This window comes from Lepus europaeus, chromosome 4 (genome assembly GCF_033115175.1).
Source record: "Lepus europaeus isolate LE1 chromosome 4, mLepTim1.pri, whole genome shotgun sequence".
NCBI lineage: Eukaryota > Metazoa > Chordata > Mammalia > Lagomorpha > Leporidae > Lepus > Lepus europaeus.
Window position 1 is genome coordinate 144,120,228 of NC_084830.1, and position 21,312 is coordinate 144,141,539.

Sequence of the window (21,312 nt, forward strand, 5' to 3'; positions counted from 1 at the left end):
AGTGCCGCAGGGACAGCCCCAGCAGGAAGGAGAGCTGGCGGCCTTGAGATGGGGCTGCCAGCCTGCTGTGCTACCCAGAGGGACCCGCCCTGGGATGACGATGGCACTGAAGGGTGTCCTCTGGCACCACCCATCCGTATGCATGTGCAACAGTCAGGTGTGCTGCCCAGGACCGTGCCCAGGGTCACTCAATGCCACAGCTGGAAAAGAGCCTCTGCAGCGCAGAGGTCCTGTCAGGGCCCGAACCCAGTCTTCCAAAGCCCACTTCATTGATCCTCTGCTCAGTGAACCAGTCCAGACCAGTCCAGACCAGTACTGGCCCCGGCCTTTCCTTACAGTCCCCAAACAATGATAAGCCAGATTGCATACTTGGCCTCAATTGGTTCCAGCTCCCACGTTGGTGCGTGAGAAGGGAAAAAAGGAAGCGAGGACGCAGTCCCTCCCTTTCTCATTATTCCATATGAGTTCCTGAGTCCCAAGACTGCTGGAAGAAGGAATCCGAGTGCAGGAATGCGTAGCCCCAGTGATTAACTTTTACCATCGAAAGTTCTTTCTAACAGTGAAATAGACCACAGGCTTAGCCTGACATTTGTCCAAGCCTAAATTTCCGCTTAGGCTGTTTCGAACACTGATACCTATGCCTGCTTTCTAAGCATGAAATAATGATCTTGTTCTCATGGGAGTAACACATGTTTATGCTTGGGGGCAAATAAGCCAATTGCTTTATGATTAACCCTGAAGTTAAGCCTCAAAAGCAAGAGTATTACATTAAGAGTGTTGACAATACAGTTGAAAATGGGCCTGTTTCTTGTTAAAAAGTACACGTATGTCTACATGAACATGTGCATACATGTGTGTGTGTAGGAGTCAGTCCTGATTGGGTTGGTTGCCTGCACCCTAGGGTTTAATTTTTAAGTTTGGGAAATGCATTGAGTGTATTTTAACTTGTAAATTTCACTTCTAATTAAAGCGATGTTTAATTATAAGTAAAAATTTTAAAGTAAACACTCTTCCTAAGATCAAACACCTTTAATTATCCATCAGCCCATCTCCTTACACATACTCTAGAAAGGAGTTGGTGGTCTTAATATACTGCTGATTTTATTTTACCTTCCAAATTTCCCAGTTTCTAACCAAAAAGTAGAGAATGGGGGATAAGAACCTTAAGTAGCCTAGCCTGGAGCACATTCGGTTCCTTCCCTCAAACTTGAGAATGGGCACAGAGGGATGGCTAGGCCAGGGCAGCTGGGCAGACGCACACGGCTCCCCCTGACTGGATCAGTCCGAATCCAGACTGGAGGTTGCTTTTTCTCAGCTGCATAGATATTTCAGGGGAACCTGTATCGGGGTTTCATCCAGGTGTCTCCATTTCCTGGTTGGTGCAGTGGAGCCCCAAGCCTGCTCCCTCAAGCACATGGCCCATTCAGCTGCCATCTCTAATGCTTAACTTAATTAGAAAGGTGCAGCAGCTCTGGAAGTGACACTGTGACACTTGCCAGTCAAAGCTGCTGCAGCTTTTCCGGATGGATGAAGGAATGAGGGCCACCTGAGCCAATGAGCAGTGATGCGGGACCCAGAGTTTGTGTGTCTCTCCGCTAGCTGAGTGCTCACATTAACTCCTGCAGCACAGTGCAGCTACAGGTCGGTCCCTGCCGGCGGCCTGGGTTCTGTCTAAGTTGTGATTATGTCCAGGCTGTTGGCTCGCTCTTTTCACCCCTTCCTGGGGTTCTTTCCCCCTGCACAGCCAGTGTGTACATGGGGCAAGTTTGTCTGAGATAATTAGACCTAATTACACAGGGCCATCCCAACACACCTTGACTTGATCCATACCAGATTTGGCTGGGTGCACTTGGAATTTTTCAAGACAAATGGTGAATCTTAAGGGGAGTATTCTGTCCTCTTGTGAGGAAAAGTACTTTAAAATGTATGAGACGGAGGAAACAGAGCTTAAGGAAGAATCAGACCCCATTTTGGCCAAACTCTAAGGAATGCTGTTGTCACTGCCGTAGCTGCTGGCTGCCCCACGTGATGTGGCTAACCTCGAGCTCCTACAGGTGTGTCCTTGCAGTGGGAACTTGGCTTCTGCAGCAGGACTTGGTTACTTATCAAGCACCCCAATCAAGAAAATAGGATGTTGCCAACTGCCATTTGTTGGTGTAAAAGCTTGATCCTTGGCAGCTCCTCCTCTCCCAGCTCTTACAGAACTCACATTCGTCTTTAAGCTCTGCTTCTGATGTTGCCCTCCTTTATCTAAAATGATTCTGAATCCTTAGTGTAATGAAGAAAATACTCTTTTTTTTTTTTTGTATTCATATGACACCAGGGCTGCAAAATAGGAGGTACACACGGTAACAGTGCTGGTGCAGAGATGGCCAGCAGGAACACTTTCCTCTGGGCCCGCTGCCAATAGCAGAGATGGCTCCTGGGTGGGAGCAGGATCTGCTGCTTCTAAAACCTCCTTATTTGGGACTTCTCCCAGAGACAGCAGAAGGCCCAGGACAGGCTTCAGCCTTGCAAGCCAGCACCAGCTGGTTTCTCAGGCCAGTGAAATGCATGCAGGATGCTCATGTTCACCCAGAAGAGGCATCTTAGGTCTCCTGCGCATGTCTGGCACATCCCGGAATACTCTGAGTCTGATCCCACGCAGGGGCAGCCAAGGCAGCTGAGTAGAGCAGCAGTGCCGGAGCAGGATGCCTGCCTGAAGGTCACGTCCGTCTCAGCCAGAGTGTAGTTCCTGTTTTGCAGCCTTATGGAAATGTAGCTGATCTGATCATCTGCAGTATGTAATCACCTGACATGCTGAGTGTGTGTGTTGGAGACGCAAGGATGGCCATCTGACCTGCCCTGTCCTTGTCTAGGAAACACGCTGGAGAAGAAAGGTGGCAAGGAGTTTGTGGACGCTGTTCTGGAGCTCCGGAAAAAGAATGGACCCTTGGAAGTAGCTGGAGGTGAGGCGGGGACGCCACATGCATGTGTGGGTGTGCACGTGCAGAGTTGGGAGAGAGCTTAGCAGCAGAGACCCGTGGCAGTGCCCAGGCATCAGGAAGATGGAAAGGCTGCTAGCTTTGCAGTTGGGATTTCACCCCACACATAACGTCAGAGGAGCCTCAGGTTCAGGAAAAGGACCGTTGCAATTTCTTAAACGTGATTTAAAATAGCTCCTGTGTGTTTCACACTAAGGAATACGGAAGGTGCGTTCAGAGAGTTTAGGAGCTGAGAATTCAGGCAGCGGGAGTGGGAACTGCAGATCAGTACCCTTTGGTCTGCTGCCCGTGTTTGTTGTGGGAAGCTCATGAATGCATATTTCTCCTGTGCCAGCTACACCTTTCCTCAGAGGGGAGAGGCTGAGTGGGAACTGGGGGGAACCGCTAGGACCTGCAGGCAGACTGCAGGCCCGCCTTTTGGAATCCCGGTGGCCAGCAGGGCATGTGATAGCACTGGCCTTCCCTTTCCTTCCATACAGTTCTGACTCTCTGCATCTGTGTGATCCCCAGTGCCCATTCTGTCAAATCCTCTTTCTCTCTTAACTGAGTGTGTATTCGGCAGTCACTACGCAGTGTCCCCACAAGCCCACTCTCAGGGCTCACCTGACCATGCCCCTCTTTGCCCAGTCACTGCTGGCTTCATCCTTGGCCAGTCTCAAGGCCTCATAGAAGGAGAGTGGCATTCCCTTTGCTCATCTCTGCCCCTTCCTTCCCTTTTGTTCTTCAGGGAAGTTCCACCAGAGGCCTACATGGTCACATTGTGCGAGGCAGGGCACACACAGCATTAATGCCCCTGCCTGTGTGTGGCCCACAGGCTCCTTCCCGTCAGTACTCCAGTGTCAGTCCTGCTGGGAGGGTGCCTAGGAAACTCCCCTGTAAACCGAGCTGATGATAACCCATTAGACTACATGTCAGTCAAGGTATTTCTGGTCAACATTTTTGGTTTTATTTATTTGAAAAAGAGGTCTTCCATCAGTTGGTTCCCTCCCCAGATGCCCACAACAGTCAAGATGAGGCTAGATCAGACTAAAGCCAGGCGCCTGGAACTCCACCCAGGTCTCCCACATGGGTGGCAGGGGCCCAAGGATTTGAGACTGCTTCCCAGGGTGTACATTAGCAGGAAGCTGAGATTACAGGTGGAGAGCAGCTTAAATCCAGGTACTCCAAAACGGAATGCAGGCACCCCGGGTGGCATGTTAACTGCTGCACCCAGTGCTGCACCCTTGTTGTTGATGTCAATTTTGGAAATTTTAAGAAGAGAATAAAGAATATTCCCGTGCCACTGCTCAACGATGACCACCATTCACCTGTTGGTTTTCAGTCTTGAGCAGCACACGAGTTAGCGTGCTGCACACCCCAGGGTCGGGTTTGTGAAGGCCAGCACTTCAGCCCTGCGCTGTCCAGTGGCCTCGGTCATCCAAGCCAGGACTCGGCCACAGCGGACCTGAGGGACAGGGATCTGGATCCATCCTAGAGAGAACCAAGCTAACTCTGCCCTTAGTCAGCAGCGTTCGTCCTAGAGCGAGGCTGTCCAGCAGCAGAGGTGCCAGTCAGGCTGCGGAACGGCTGGCGTGCACGGGTTGCTTTGTCCTGCATGCTATTGGCAAGAGTTGCATTATCTGCACATGAATCCACTGGAGGAAAGGCAGGAGGAGACAGGAGGCGGCAGGTGTTTTGAGGCTGCAAGTGTTCCAACATGTTTGCTCAAGTTAGGAATATTCCTCTTGCTGGTGCCTCCTGACGCCAGTTTTCCCAGGGTCCTGGCTGTCCCCGAGGGAAAGGATGAAATGCTGAGCATCACGGCGGTTTGAGCGCCTGCCGGCAGTCTCAGTGTTCCCAGGAGATTTACTGTGGCGGCGGAGCAGGTCTGTCGTGTGCAGAGCAGCTGAACTCAGTCTTGGTCTCGTCCCCTCCAGCTGCCGTCAGCGCAGGCCACGGCTTGCCTGCCAAGTTCGTGATCCACTGTAACAGCCCAGTCTGGGGTGCGGACAAGTGTGAGGAGCTCCTGGAAAAGACGGTGAAAAACTGCTTGGCGCTGGCCGATGATAAGAAGCTGAAATCCATCGCATTTCCGTCCATTGGCAGTGGCAGGTAAGGGCACACCAGTGCTGCCATGCAGGTCACGATGTATGTCTGTGTCCAGCAGGGGCAGGAGATGGTTTTTCTGCCAAGGACCATTTACGGATGTGTGACATTGTTTGCAGGTTGTACAAAAATGAGCCTGCTACAGATGCACTGAATTTCCAGTCCTGGCTGCGGCGTTCCCTGCCCCTAGTCTATAGGCCCCAGTCGGGGGACTCTGTCTTCGTTGGGGAGACAGAAGCACACCCTGGGGAGCCCACATCTAGCAACTGTGGGGCCAGCTGGAGAGAGTGACAGCAGATGTCACCACAGAGGGGTTGCTGAGATTCCAGTGGGTGGCGAGCACGGGCGGGGCGACTCGTTCCCAGGGTAAGTTGTCGCCAGTTAGGGCTTTGTCCCTCAGCCTGAAGAAGGGAATTCTAAAAGTGAATCAGGGCTGGGCCCAGCCCCACCTCCCATCCACAGTGGGTCCTAATGCAGACAGGCAGGAACTGGAGGAACAGCGCAGGACGCAGGTGGGACTCAGCCATTTGGGTATTTGTGCCAGCATTCGTGGGCCATGCAGAATTGTCAGCCTATAAACTAGCCTGATGGAGATGGTTTGGATTTCAAGTCCCACCTTGGCAGGGCCAGACAGTCCCCACCCGAGTGATCCACTTGCCCCTCTGAAAGGACTGTAAGCACCTCCATGCAACCTCTTGGGGGTGCTCTGCCAATTCAGACACCCTCAGGAGGTAGTGACAAGGGCCCTGTGGGCGGGGGACAGAGGCAGCGTCACATCTGAAATTGTGTCTTACTTCCCAGCATCAGCAGGGCCCTTGCAAGCTCAGTGCCAGGCCTCAGGGTGGTGCATGCTCTGGGTTGGCTGCGGGAGAAAAGCGTCCAGCTATGAGCATGTTGTACCAAGGAGGGGCCACCGGCTGAGTTCTGTGTGGGGCCTGGCCCTGCTGTCCCTGGGAGCAGCAGTCCTCAGAACCGTACCGGATACTTACAGCATTCTCGGTCTGCACTTCCCTCCCAAGAACCATTTCCAGCTTCAGTGGGCCTCAGAATTTGCCTCTGTGGACACTGCTATCACTGAGGTCCCCGTCTCTAGCTCTGGGCGTGCTTCTTGTCATTTCACATGCAGACAGGCACTGCTGCACTTCCAAGGGTGTGCTCTGTGCGGCTGCAGCGGGCTTCCCCGAAGGAAAGCCGCGTGGGGCCTGGGCTGCACCCCACGGCCACCGTGCCTGCAAAGCCAGATGTGCCTGGGCTGGAGCCGCCGGCTCCTCAGCACGTGTGTGTGCACTGCACCTACATGTTCAGTTACTACATGCTTGTTCGTTCCGGTCTTTTGCCAAGAGCATATGTGGAACATCATTTTAAAAGTCAGCACCATTTCAGTGCATATTGAAGGCAACAGCTAGCACAGAGAGCGTCTAGAGGCTCTGAGAACACCTGGCAGACAGGTGTCCTTTCCAGGTAGTGAGCAGGCTGGACCTCGGTGCTGCAGGCCCAGGCCCACAGCAGAGTCAGGGTGCTCCTGGATCACCGAGGGGCCGTAATCCTCTCTCCTCGCACGTCCGCGCTGGGGCACTGCACTGCTGTGTGACTTCTGGGGAGTGAAGCAGCCTCCCTGACTCCGGACTTCCTTATCAGCAAGCCAGGCAGTAGGGCCTGCCCTTCCCGGGCTGCTCCCAGGGCTCAGTTAATTAGTGTTTCGGATGCACTTTGATCTGCGCTGATGAAAGGTGCTTCCGAAGAGAGGCAGTAGGGCCTTTATTGGAAGCAGTAATTTCACGCTCTTTCATATGGTTATGGGGACATTTTTAATTGAAGCATAAAAGTAATTCCCATAAAAGAGCATCTGTTATTACGAACTTATTTACATTTTTCATGGAGTAAAATGTTTTTAAAAATAATCGAAAGCTTTTAAGAGGGCGGAATGCCAAAGGCAGCACATGTGCATGGCTCCCTGGGCCCACATCTGTCGGGCAGACCTCGCCCCGCAGAGCCCTGGAAACAGCTGCCCTCTCTTTCATGAGTAGGAATGGGATTACACCAGAGCCAGCCAGTAAATCACCGTGGGTTTTAGGAGGGGAAATAAAACAGCTTGTTTGTGGCATCCAGTGTCTCTGGCGCAGAAGCCACGCTGGAATTACAGCACAGTGAACGCACACATGTTGGTGAGAGCCAGGGCTCACGTTCTCCCGCACTGGCAGTGCGGTCACACGTGGCCACGTGGAGATGGCCACGGGCCTGGCGTTGGCGTGCACCGCTGGCATCTGGACGTGCTGTCCTCTCCCACTCTGGCCACAGTATGTATGGACTCCCCCACTGCCTCGGCGGCCCCTCTCCAGAGGGGCAGTGCACAGGGAACAGCTAGTTTGGGGCTTTGATTAAACTTTCCTGAGATTTATGAGCTTCACAGAAAGCTATTTTGTGTTCTCCCAGTGCCCATTAAGGGCATTCGCTGAGCCCCAGGCACTGTGCTCAACGCTTTATCTGCATTATCTCCCAGCAACTCCGCGAGGTGAACAGTGCTGTTAAGTCCATTCGGAAGCAAAGAAGCTCAAGCTTAGAAAACTTGAGCAGCTCACCTGAGGGTCACGCACTTGGTAAAGCCAGAGCTTCATCAGAGGCCCTTGGCTTCAGAGCTTATTACATTAGACGCATGGGACCCCCACTCCTACGTCTTACCCACCCAAGAGTTGCCCTCAACCTGCCTATGTACGGCCCTCTTGACCCTCCCTGCCCTCCTGGCACTGGCCTTAGAGGATCAAGTCAGAGGTCTTTGACTTGAGAATTACTCATTAGCCACAAACTTGGGAGCCCCAGAGGGAAAAAAGGTGACAGGCCTCCTTGTCATCCCCCTGTGCGCCACTGCTCCCAGCACAGTCTCCAGCCTACTTTCCCTGATGACTGGCTTCCCATGGCTTTTTTTTTTTTTTTGACAGGCAGAGTGGACAGTGAGAGAGAGACAGAGAGAAAGGTCTTCCTTTTGCCGTTGGTTCACCCTCCAAGGGCCGCCGCGGGCGGTGCACCGCACTGATCCCAAGGCAGGAGCCAGGTGCTTCTCCTGGTCTCCCATGGGGTACAGGGCCCAAGCACTTGGGCCATCCTCCACTGCACTCCCGGGCCATAGCAGAGAGCTGGCCTGCAAGAGGGGCAACCAGGACTAGAACCCGGTGTGCCGGCGCCGCTAGGCGGAGGATTAGCCTGTTGAGCTACAGCGCCGGCCTCCCATGGCTTTTAACACTCAGGCACTTAGGAGCCAGGCAGAACACAGCAAGGCGGTGTGGTGTGGAGTGGACCCAGTCCTAGCAGGGGGTTGTCCACACACTCCAGTGACACACGTGCGCAGCAAGAAAGCCAGAGCCTACCTTGAGCCGCCTCTGTGTCTCGCATACTTCAAGAGCCAGCTCCAGCCAGTCTGCCTGCACTCCACGTAGCTGCTCCTCAAGGCGCCAAGTCTGGGTCCCCGGGGTCTTGCTGGACCATCATCGCAGTGAGGGCGCCGAGAGCAGGGGTGCTGGGGAGGCTGCACACAAGGAGAGGGCTTAGCGGAGCTGGAGCAACTGGGACCTCTCTTTGACCTGGCCCGGGGAACCCAGCATCTGCACGTGCAGACGGACCGGACAGGACAGGCACCCACCTATGGGCCCCTGGAGAGATGGTAGGAGAGGCACCCACGTGTAGGCCCCAGCTGGGCCGGCAGAGCCCAGAGGGCACCAGACTGAGATAGCACTTGGCAGTCCCCTGGCACTGGCCCAGGAAACTGAAGCCAGCACTCCTGGGAAAGAGCGCTCCAGACACAATAGGAGGGAATGCGGGAGCGGCTCAGACATGTTTGGTCTGCTCAAGCAAGACCGGAGCTGGGGGGTCGAGGTCACAGCCCTGTGCCGGGGAGGGGGAGAAGCATGTGGCACCAGAGGAACTGAGGGCACGTGCCTTAAATACAGGCACCAGGGCAGGTGAGGGGCTAGAGAAGGGGACAAGGGGAGCACCTTGCCCTCTGGGAGAGCACTGAAGGTAGCCACAGAGCCCACCTCATTGCCCCGTGCTGGCTGCCAGGCAGGGAAGCGCACGCTGAGAGCACTGCGTGCCCCTGGATCAGCCTCATGCAGAAGCCCCGCCCTCTTCAGCTCCTGCGGTCTGACGGGCAGGTAGCGTGACCACCACTGCCGCAAGGCAGAAGGCCCGAGGCATGGCCCTCCATCGGGGCTGGGGTTTTGGCGCCTGTTAGCTAGGATGTCCTGGGGGTGGCCAGTGCTGCAGCAGGGAGGGGCGGGCACCCCTGGGGCCCTGGCTGACAGGCAGCTTGGCAGGACTCTCAGCCTGGAGCCAACACCGTCAACTCCATGTAGCTGCAGTGACAGTCACCCCTGGCAGCTGTCTAAGGGCACGGGCGGTGAGGCTATTTTCTACCACGTGAGCCTTTACAAGGATCCTGCAAGACCTGGGACTGGAGAGAGAAGGGCTCTGCCCACGCTGCCTCGTACTCCGCACACAGGAGCTTGTTCCATGCTCGGAGGGAGAGACAGCACAGACCGGGGGCCAGGACTCAGGGCCTGTGATTCCAGGGCATCCCGAGCGCTTCGCCACTCCGCTGCTCTGGCCTGGAGAGCCCAGGGCCATCAGACCGTCCTGCATCTGAGGCAGAGCTGGAGCAGCTTCCCGGCTCCCTGTGTGGCGCGGCTGCCCGTCCTCAGGGCGCAGACTGAGGAAGCAGATACCTCGGGGAAGCCTCTCCCTGTACTCCCTTGGTGGGCGGGGGACAGTGCTGCACACATTCTTACCTCACCATCTGCACGCCTCGGGGCCTTCCCGGCAGGGCCAGGAAAGCCTTACCTTTCTGTCCCCTCCTGGCAGCCTGCAGGGTCTGGGGGTGGCCAGGTGCACAGCAGGGCTGCTTGCTGTTCTGGCTTCCTCCAGCGGCGGTGGCTTAGTCAGGGTTTGTCCTGGAAGCAGTTCCAGCCTTGGGGTCACCCTGCAGGACAGGCTGCTGTTACCAGGAGGGTGCTCGGGGTGGGCACTGCCGGGCTATAGCCCTCAGCCCCACCTCGCCAGTCCCGGTCCTGGAGTCCACGCAGGCTACATGTGGACGGGGATTCTGAGTGGGCCCTTACTTCACAGTTCGTCTGTAAATTTACTACTATTGCGAAATAAAATCAAGTGACCTGTGCCTCAGGTACCCGGGGTGGAGCCCAGCCTCCTGTTCTGTCGATGCCAGTGTGATGGCAGTGCAGGCTCAAGTCCATGCACCTTCCCTCAGGGCGAGTCACAGGTGCCTGGGTCAGAGGAGGCACTGGCACACAGTCAGTGCTGCAGGGAGACCCTGCGGAGGCAGTCAGGGCCACACCGTGGATCTGCACCACACCACACCAACCCCAGCTGGTCCACACGTAGCCAGCTGCTGCCGATGCACTGCCGGGGGGCAGACTGGCCACCTTGGTGTTAGGGCTGAGCCACGACTGTCAGACCGCGCGGGAAACTTCGGGGCAGTTCCACAGGACTTGCTGTCAGCCCAGATCCCCTGTCTAGGGCTGAGACTGAGACAGCAGGGTGCCCTCACTGCTTGCTGTCACGGAACCCACTCAGAACCCACAGAGAGCGCGACACCACTCCTCCTCCCAGCCCCCGTTCAGCCAGGTCACATCCACATACTGCACGGTGTGGGCCTTGGCAGGATGGAGAAGCTGGGCCCATGGCGGGCAGGAGCAATGCTGCTCGGGAGATGCCTCCCCAACGTGCAAAGTCAAATTGACCTCCCCAAGTGGCCAGTGTATCCCGTGAGGCCTGTGAAAACAGTCCTGGCCACTGAGCCCAGGGCAGCCAGAGTACCTCCTTCCCAGCTGAGGCACCAGCTCACCTGTCAGTCTGGAGCCAGTGTGCTCCCCTCAGGAGGAAGCCATGCACACCCACACCCACTGTCCTGGTCAGAACGTTCCTGAAGCTCTGGGCTGTGGGGAGGGACCCCAGTCCTGGGCTGTACCCACTGACGGCCCACAGGCTGGCAGCGTGCTCTGGCTGATCTGCCCCACTAAGGATGAGCTCCATTCTGGAAGCATCAGAGGGTGGAGGTCTCCATGGGAAGACTGTGAGGCCAAGTTTGGTCAAAAGTAAATGAGAAGAATGGGTTCGCTCTGGGGCTGCGAGGGGCTCTGCACTGACAGCGGACATGGTGTCAGGTGTGTGGCGCCCTGAGGTGGTTCTGACTCACAGGTGCACGCTGAGTGAGGCTAGGAGCGCTCCGTCTGTGTTGAGAACTCTGCTCGGGAGGGGGTTGGCACCTGAGGAAGAGCAGAGAGCGCAGACGGAGCACGGCGAGTCTGGGCGGCCTCCCGACAGGACCTGCCAAGGAACAGAGACAGTCGGTCACCCGAGGACCTTCCACTGCAAAGGGGGGTCAGGGGGATTCAAAGCCAGGGCCATGGGCACCAAACCCAGGTTATTTCTAGCAAGCCAGGCAAGCTGCTGCATTGTTTCTGTGTTCCTCCAGGTCCCTTGGGGACATTGTAGACCAGGAGCCGCCCCATCCAAATACAAGGCCCCAAGTGCCAGTCTGCCCCGTCCCAATTCCACATTCAGGGTTAAGCTCTGAGCCCCTGCCTCCCCAGAATGCAGTCACTTTTGATGGCATCAAGTGAATTGGAACATATTTGGCCTGAAGACAAGGAGGATGGCCTGAATCCAGCCCACCTGACCCAGTTCTTCCATTGCACGCCCAGGTCTCTGATGCCCCGGCCTTAGGGGTGCTCCGCACTGGTGCGAGTTGGGGGTTGGATTCCTGGCCTGTGTGGGTGGAGGTCAGCACCTTCTGGGAGAGCCTCTAGCCGTCCCTTGGGGCTCGTACCCACCAGGGGCCCACACTGCCCCCCAGGTCCCCTTGCTCACACTACAGAACACAGGCCTGTCCACCTGCCACTCACAAAACTCCCAGATGCCTTTGCTCTGGAGGTGCCCACATTCCCCCCGAGGGCCACAGCTGCTTGCCCCATTGCCTGTCCCTGTGGTGTGGGTGCTGGTTTCTCACACCTGTGCGTGTGTGTGGGGTGGGGGTGGGGGGCTCACAGGGCACCATGGCCGCTGGGCAGACGTGGGGGTTTCTGAGCGCTTGCTTTCTCTCCTACAGGAACGGTTTTCCCAAACAGACGGCGGCGCAGCTGATCCTCAAGGCCATCTCCAGTTACTTCGTGTCCACGATGTCCTCTTCCATCAAGACGGTGTACTTCGTGCTTTTTGACAGCGAGAGCATAGGCATCTATGTGCAGGAAATGGCCAAGCTGGACGCCAACTAGGCCGAGGGCCGCCCTGGCCCCTGCCTCCAATTTAAGAGAAAAAAAGAAAAAAAAAAATTCCCCTTCACTCCGAGTGGGAGGCGGGAACCCTGTCATTTTCAGTTTTGCTCATCTAGGGAAAATAAGGTTTTGGTTTCCAGTTTAATTGTTTTGGCCTTCTCCGATGTTCGTACGTTAGCACCGCTAGTCGGCATTACCGTTGTTAAGCGCTGTGTTCCAGACCGTGGCTGACGTAGTATAACCTAGGCGATCTAGTTTCATTTGGATGGACTCGGGGTAGCGAGCAGGGGAGCGCCGTCCCGCGGCGGAAGCCAGGCAGCCCCGTTCCTTCCCGTGTCTTGTGGTGCTTTACTGTACACCCAGTGGCGTTCTTTTTACTCTGATGTCCTCGTTTTTCCCTCCGAAGAAAAATCATGAATCTGCAACAGGCCTAATTTTTGTTTACTTTTTTGTCTCAATGATGGATTTGAAAATGAAAGATTTAAAAGGCAGAACAGACTCTGTTGTCCTTAATTATATTTGCAATTTGAAATTTGTGTGAATTGATTTAGTAAAACGTTGAACTGTTGCTGTGACTGCTGTCTCTCAAGTCATTGTGTCAGTGAGTCCCTATCTATAGTCGCCTCCCTCCCCCCCCCAGTTCCAGGATGTGGGGAGCAGGGCCGCCCACCCCAGGAGGCCCCACGGAGGTCCTGTAGCCTGGGGTGTGAGGGTGCTATCTCCCGACAACCTGCGGCTTGTGGAGAAATCCATGCGAAGTCCTTGATCCTGTTCCATGACCCTCTGCCAGGGGCGTCTCCCCGTGTCACAGGTGAGGGAGGGGAGAGCCCCAGAGCCCCAGGCTGCACGCTTGGAGCCCACTGCTCTCCTCGCCTCCGGGCAGCCTGGCTGTACCTGTGTGTGAGGCCCACCATCCTTGCAGGACAGGGTCCCAGGGCCACGCCGCCACCCCCAAGGTCCTCTGCGTGTGACCACACTCACACGCCTTCCTACAGACCAGGCCCCTAAGGCTCTGGATGACTTGAGAAAGATCCTGGCCATGTCAGAGCAAGTCAAACACGTTAGCAAAACACAGACCTCCTCGCCTTCAGAGGACGCGCACTTCACCTAAATTTGCCTTACATGCACAGACGTCTTTTGTTCCTTTAAACTGAAAAGTGCTTAGAGCAGACGGAGCAGCACGCAGTACACTCAGGGCGTGAATGAACGCGAGGGCTTGTTTCCGCCACCTGCCATGCCCGTGGAGCCCGAAGCGGGTGGCTCTCCGTCACACTCGGCATGAAAAGGCTCAGCCTCAGCCCTGAGAGATGACTTCGCGCAATTCCCCCTAAAAGTGAGACTCCGACACGCCTTTTTCCTACACCCTTGCTGGGTCTGCTCACGCATTCCCATTTCCTGACTGGTTTCCCAGAGAAAAGTGGAGCACGGTCTTTGGGAGAAGGTGCCCACTGCCTAGATCAGGGCTGCAGGCCGTGGGCCTGGACAAGTCCTGCAGTTCGGCCACCGCCTCCCCAGGTGCGATGCACAGGAAGTGGACAGATGGGACAAACTGCTTGCGGATGCTGGATGCCACCGCTCGTTCCGGGGCACGGCGCCGACTCCCCGCGGGCAGCACTTCACCTGGTGCTTGCAGGAGCACCGGGAGGCTCCCCTGCCTGAGGACCCAAGGTGGAGCACGGTGAAGGAGCTGGCCTGGCTTACGCTGCTAGCGAGCCGCCACCACCACCATGCTGACTGTTGGGATCCAGGTCCCAGGCGCCGGCCTCTAATCGGCAGCCAGAGTCCATTGGGCCTTGGTGTGTTTCTAAATCAGAGATGGACACTGAGATGGAACCAAATTTCAACAGCTTCTCTGTGAGTTGCATTTCCTGCACTTTGGAGAAACAGGGTAGATGCAAATACTGTGTTTTTCAAAGATCGCCCACTAGATGTCGCTAAAAGGATAGGAGGAAAGAGCTGCCAGTTGCTGCTCTTCCTTATGATTGCACAAAAGAATAAATTGCATTTGTCAGAGTCTGCGTGAATTATTTACCGTGATCATTTAAATGATCCTAATGTTGAGTAACTGAACTGCGCTGAGGCCCTGAGATGTGGTGCATTGAGGAAATTCTTCTCCATGACACCGGGAGACAGAGCCAGCAGACGGCCTGGGATTCCTCGTCGCCAAACCACCCGGTTAGCTCTGAAAAACCAAGATCCCCAGCAGTTCTCTGTGTCAGCCTCATGTTTCGGGGCACAGGGGAGCTCCTGACTTTTAAAAAATGGGTGTGGCTGCAGGGACCCCCCTGAGCTGCACACTCCCCTCTGTTCAAAAGAGGAGTGCGCAGGTAGTGCCTCTGGCCACAGTTAAGTCATCTGCGGAGGTGGGGGCCCTGTGGGGCCGTACCCAGCACTTCCCCTCTCGGTGCGCTGTGCGGAGGCAGCCCCCATCGCCTGCACAGCGGCCTGGGGCACTCGGCACTGCTCCCATCTGTTTCTGGAGAACACTCCTTGCCCTTGGCATCTGGGCTCTGCCCCGGATAATCCAGGTGATTCTCCCAGCACCTCTCCGTGAAGCCCTTTTTTTTTCTTTGACAGGCAGAGTGGACAGTGAGAGAGACAGACAGACAGAAAGGTCTTCCTTTGCTGTTGGTTCACCCCCCAGTGGCTGCTCCGGTGGCGCGCTGTGGCTGGCACAACACGATGATCCGAAGCCAGGTGCTTCTCCTGGTCTCCCATGCGGGTGCAGGGCCCAAGGACCTGGGCCATCCTCCACTGCCTTCCCGGGCCACAGCAGAGAGCTGGCCTGGAAGAAGAGCAACCGGGACAGAATCCGGCGCCCCGACCGGGACTAGAACCCGGGTGCCGGCGGAGATCCAACCCCACACCTGGTGCAACACAGTAACACTTACTGTGTGCGTGTGTCCCCTCTACACGTACCTGCTCATTACGTCTCCGGGCAACACTAGGAGGTGGGCAAACTACCCCTGCTCCACAGATGAGCAGAGTTGAGGCGCACTCCACACGGTCACACAGCACTAAATGCTAGATCGGGGATGCGAGCCCAGCATCTGCGCAGCCAGAGCTGCCCCCACCCTGTGTGCACTTCAGTATTTTGTTCCCCAGTCTGTTTACTGACAGGTGCTGTGTGGACAGCTCCCGGGCCCCAAAGCCTGTGAGCTGACAGGTGAAGAGAGACCCAAGGATCAGCAGGATTCACTGAGCGCTCACTATGGATGAGGCTCAGATGGAAGTCCCTGGCGAAGGCAGCCGAGACCAGGCGTCTGTCCCTAGCGCAGCTTAGAGCAGGGTATGGGGGTTCGGGGGTGGTGGGTGGGGCAGCTTGCAGCAGACAACCTTGCACCGGACTTTGTAGCAAGGCTGGAATCTTCCAGGCCAAGAAACCAAGGAGACAGGTGCCAAGTAGCTCACGTGGGGGTCCCTGTGTCCCTGCTGCCCCCCAGAGCGGCCACTTTGGTCCCAGCCTCTGCCCCCGGCTGCGTGCCCAGTGCTTGGAGCTGTCCATCTGTGGATTTTGCCAGAATTCCTGCTCCCCACTGAGGCAGCTGTTTGTGGTTGCACTAAGGAAAGGAAAGGGGGAGAGGCTAGAGGTAGCAAGAACCCGCCTGTCACACAGCCCCTGCTTCGTGCTGGGGACCCACAGTGGGCCACGCTCGGCCCTTCTTGGGAGTGGACGCTGTGAGGAAGCCAATGCAGGAGTGAAGGCCATTCCTGATCGGTCACACGGGCTGAGTCACCAGTCACCCAGAATGGTCCTGGTGGCGGCTCACCTATTCAGAGAAGCCCTATGTTTGGTTTTGTGGCCGGCGCCACTGGCCACCGGCCAGTGTTATCTGCAGCGCTGGCCTTGGTGCCACCTCCCAGCGGCTGCTGATGGGCGCTGCGGCGGGGAGGGGTCCTGGGGCCCACTCCCGGCAGAGAAGAAAGGCCAACGCTCAATGGCCAGGGCGAGGCCACTTCTTGGGCTTTTCTTCCATTTATAACCCAGCCTGTTGTGTTTGCTCCTTTGGGTCCCCCCCCTATCAAAATAGTATCACATGACACTGTTGCAGGGGTGGGGTGGTGCTGACACACTCACTACCCGCGGCCCCTCCGCCTTGCCCCTCGGCAAAGGTGTGCAAACACAGTGGCCTTCCCCTGACCCCAGGAGAGCAACCCAGCCCACGGCCGCAGCGTCTCAGACACCCCTGCTCCTGAGGGGCCCCTTCCGCCTCACCCCCTTCTCCGAGCCCAGCCCCTGCACCCTCCCAAAGCCACCGCACACCTCCGCAGGCACGCACGTGCACACAGCCAGGCGCCAGAGCCCTGTGCAGAGCTGGGGGCACGCAGACTCCCTCTGAACTTGAGCAGAGGGCAGCAGGTGTGCGCCTCCCACACAGCACTGCGGAGCCTTCCACTCGCCAACAGGCGCTCCGTGTCCTGCCTGCCCCTGGCAATCCCGTGGAGCTTCTGCCAGCAGCTCCCTGGGAGGACTTACGACCTGGGTACCTTGTGACTGCCCCCCGAGTGTGCAGGGATGGGGGATGGGATGCCCACAGCAGGGGACAGTGTCAGGCAGCACGGTGACCCACACGCTTGCCCTGGTGCATGCACAGCAGGTGCCATGCTCCCTGGACACAAATCTCTCTGGCTGCCCCGTGCCACAGGCTCAAGTCACTGCCGTGGCTTCAGGTCACCTTAGGGACGGCAGAATACTCAGAGTCCCACACAGACCCCTCCAAACCTTCCCGGGTCCAAAGCTCTGACCCTGACACCACAGTGTTGACCCCAGCCCAGGACGCATAGGAGCAGGAGTTCAGATCCACCTAGTGGTGGGAGTCCCTTGTGGCCCCGTGCCCTCGGGCAGGTGACTGGAATCCTGAGGCCACTAGGGGTCACGTGGACCCCACTCCCATAGGCAACCTCCCCATCCTTGAGCCCAGCTGGCTGGCAAGAGCCCCATCGCCCTCAGACTCAGGCTGGTGGCCCGTGCCCTGCTGACTGTGATGGCGCCACCCTCCGCCTGGCCGGGCGGGGACGATGGTTATTCTCGCACCTTGAGACGCTGAGGCTTCCTGAGCTTGGCGAGTAAATTAGAGTTGAGCTCACGGAGGCTCAGCTGCGGCAGATGGCGCATTGATTGGCTTCCCATCTGGGAGATGAAATTCCACTGCCCAAAAATGGCAGCGGGGTAATGAGCTGTCAGTCAAACACAGGAGAGCCGGGCTGATGCATAATTGCAGCTCGCAGCTCCTCGTTAGGTGCCGTGGAGGTCCTGCCTACGGCATCCCAGCCGAAGGTAGCCTCGCTGCTGGGACAGCAGGCACAGCTCGGCCAGGGGCTGCCTACCCTGAAGGCAGCGCCACTGACCTGAGGTCTGGCCACAGTCACTCCAGGCATTAATCCTGCGCCAACCCAAAGCCCGGGGAGGACAATGATGACTTCCACCAAGAACACACCCAGGGGACAAGGGCTGGCGAGGACCTCGGCCGAACCTCCGCACCAGTCACCCCACATGCCACATGACTCTACACTTTCACCTTCACGGAACCCTGCCACGGGGCCAGCCATGTTTCCACTGCACAGAGACACGGAGGCCCATGGGAGTTACTGAGCTGCTGATGTGCTGGCAGGTCTGGGAACAGGCCAAGGTTGTCCCCCTCTGCAGCCACACCCCGTGCTGCCCCTGCACCGACTCCACGTGGGCACTCCCCAGCTTGTGTTCAGGCCTTTGCACGAGCCAGATCCTCACCAGAACATGCAACTGCTTCCAGTCGCCGGTAGTCCTGCTCCAGCCCGCAGGTCCCCACTCTTAGACTCACTCTGCCTCCCACTGGAAGCCTTCCATGACTGCCCCATCTGAGCGAGGTGACCACTGGATAGCTGTCGTACGTGTGTCCAGCCCATCAGACACTGAGCACTGCCCACTCGCACATTCCCTGGGCCCAGTCCTATACTTTACAGATGCTGGGGCCAGAGTGGAGAACAAGCAGAGACCCTGCCCTCCAGAGCCCGTGCACCTGCTGCACCTCAGCATCCCGCCCGAGGGCCCCCGGCAGGCTGTGGACTCTTCTGGTGGCTGCATGAATCACAGCCGCTAGGCGCCAAGCAGAGGGCTGGTACAGAGGCTCGATACAGATGGGCTCCCCTGTGGCCACTCCCAAGGGCACTGCTGACCTGCAAGCCCTGGAGACATCAGCCTGGGGCACTGCATGGGTGCTCCCATCGCACTGGACCTCTCCCTTCCCGTGGGCCCATGGGGGCAGGGGGCTGCCAGTGGAGTGGCCCCCGCTCCTGTGCTGCGAACCAGAGCCTGGATCTCGGCCCGTGGTGCTCCTGCTTTGCCCAGCTCCAGACTGGAAGACACAGTGGACTGGGGGCCTCTCTGGCGAGATGCCACAGCCACAGTGGCAAAAGGGACACATCTGGAGACATCTGGGATCCATGGCCGCGGCAGGCCCCTGCCCATGTGCCACTGAGCCTGGGAGTGTGCTCCCCTTATAGACCTGGGGGGCTGCCAGGGACGTGTGCTGCTGACCAGCACCCGAGCCCGAGGCAGGCAGCTCCTCCCTGAGCCCGGCCCTGGGACCCAGGCCTGCACCTGTGCATCTGTGTATGGAGTTCCTCCACCAGGCCAGAGGCCTGCGCGCACCGGTGCGGCCCCGTGAGTCTCCACGCACACCCGACAGGAGGTGCGTTCGGGTCCAGAGGCAGAGTCCCAGGCCAGCAGAGCCCTGGAGATCCCATGCGGGGCCTTGGGTGTGTCTGCCACCCCATTCTTGGGGACAAACATCTGAGACAACGCAAGATGCAAGAGTGCCCGAGGAGTGGCAGGGATGTGCCTGCCGGCCCGGTGCTCCCCCTCCCAGGGCCCTGTCGAAGAGGTGACCCCATTTCACAGACGAGGCAGAGTGAGGAGAGGTGGAGTGGGCACCTGGTCCCGGCCTCAGGGCGGTGCTTCCTCCTGGGCCTCCTGAAGAGAGCGAGGAGCCCCGCAGAGCCCCGTGGAGCCCCGGGCCCCGCTCCTCCCCAGACTGAGTCATTAGCGGGCCCTTGTTAAGACCCAGGCGCGCCGGCCCCGGGCCGGACTTGTTTTCGTTCCCGAGCGGAGGCCCTCGCAGGAAGACCGGGCGCACGTGCGCGACGCCATAAATCCAGCTGGCGTCGCTCATTACGGGTTCCGCTCCACGACCCCGGCAGCCCCAGCGCTCGCGGGCTCCGCCGCAGGCTCAGCTATGAGCTCATGCGGCGCGCGGCGAGGAGGGGCCGGGCGGCCCCATCGGCAGCGAGGAGACAATGTGCCCATTAAGGCCTGCCAGCCGCCTGCCCGGGCACGGGACCACCCCGTGCGGGCCCTGCACATCGCCACGCCTCCTCAGGGGATGCAGGCAGGGAGGACAGGGCCGGCGGGGGTGAGCCCGGCTGCGACCCGATGGCCCTGAGCCTGCCACGCCCCGGTGACCCGGCCCACTCCCTGCGGGATCCTGGGCAGGTCCGCTACTCAGCGTCCTGGCCATTGCCTTGTGGAGGTCACCGCCAGGCGGGAATGCCAGGAGGGGAAGGCAAGGGGCAGGGGTCCCCAGGGAAGTCCTAGAGAGGTGGGTGGACACAGAGGGGCCGGGCAGGGAAGGCCCCACCCTGCAGCCCCTGTCCTTCAGTCTCTGCCCCGGGGCTTCCGGTCAGCGTGAAGCCAGGCTGGGGGAACAGGCAGGGGCGTGACCAGGTGAAGCTGGACCGACTCCCTCTCCTCTCCAGGGGCGGTTTCTCGTCTCGACTCCAGTTAGCAGCATGAGGGCCCCATACACAGCAGCGCCCCTTGCAGGAGGGGAGCTGTATCCCTGCGCGGCCAGAACCCGAGCCCTGGGGGCTCCGCCCGTGAGAGCCACCAGCTCACCTCGGGGGTCATCACTCCACGCACCAGCAGAGCCCACCTCTGCCCCTTGTTCCAGGCCGAGCCAGCGCCATCAAGAAGGCTCTCTCCACGTGGTACTGTGATGGCGCCGAGAGGAGCGGGCCAGGTCCAGTTTGGAAGGAACATTCTAGAACTGAACTGCCCCAATACTGCGGATACTGGTCTCAAATGGTTAAATATGTAGGAGATTAAGTTTTCAGGGGTGGGCATTTGGGCTGGAGGTTGAAGTATCCATAAGCCATATCGGAATGCTTGGGTTCGAGTCCTGACTCCAATACTGATTCCACAGTCCAATAAAGTGCACTTGGGAGGCAGAAGTCAATGGTTCAAGGAACTGGGCCCCTGACACCCATGCAGAAGATCTGGACAGAGATCCCAGCACCCGGAACCCCAGCCCACCAGAGCCACAGCAGGCACGGGGGGAGAGTGAACCAGAGGGTGCCAGCTCTCTCTCTCTGCCTCCCAAATAAACACAATAAATTCAACGTAAGTGCGAGTTCCCCACTCACTCACTCCACATTTCCAGGGCTCAGTAGCCACATGTGGTTAGTGGCCACCACGTGGAACAGCTCTAGCCCTGCATGCAGCTCTGGCCACTTGGAGTGGGCAGCTCCCAGTCCACGGAGCCTGGCAGGGTGACACCCCAAGTCTCCCATGCTGCTAGATTCGGTGTGTGGAGCAAACCCCACAGCTGTATCCACAAGCACACGGAGCCGGGCTCGGAACCCTGCTGTACACGGCGCTAATCAGGACACGGGAGACGCACCACCCGCGTGCTATGGCATTTCTATGTTAGGCAAGGCGCCGGTGACCTCCTCTCAAAGGTCTTTGCTGTCAGTGCCATACGCTCACAAAATCCCTGGGAAAATGGAACGAAAACACAAGTTTATGTTGGTGCCCAAAAAAACCCCTGAAATCCACGCAGAGTTTCTTTACAAAAGTTCCATGAGCTTGGGGAAGCCGCCGGTAGGTATGGATTTGAAAGTTTTTGCACCAAAATCAACCCCTTTTTGTCCTGCTTTCCATGAGCCTTTTGAAGTCCCCTCATCGTGCTCACTTCACAGGCTCAGAG

General features: G+C 57.8%; 1 protein-coding gene across 4 annotated transcripts in view; it reads left to right on the top strand.

Moving 5' to 3' along the window:
• The window catches only part of LOC133758036 (core histone macro-H2A.1), a 66,002-nt gene extending 53,085 nt beyond the window's left edge, over positions 1-12,917 (top strand). For all 4 annotated transcript variants that reach the window (XM_062189102.1, XM_062189105.1, XM_062189106.1 and 1 more), the window contains exons 7-9: positions 2,859-2,948; positions 4,901-5,075; positions 12,184-12,917. In XM_062189102.1, coding sequence (XP_062045086.1) covers positions 2,859-2,948; positions 4,901-5,075; positions 12,184-12,349 — 431 coding nt within the window. In that variant the 3' untranslated portion in view covers positions 12,350-12,917. The remainder of the gene's footprint in view (positions 1-2,858; positions 2,949-4,900; positions 5,076-12,183) is intronic.
• Positions 12,918-21,312: the final 8,395 nt, after the last annotated feature.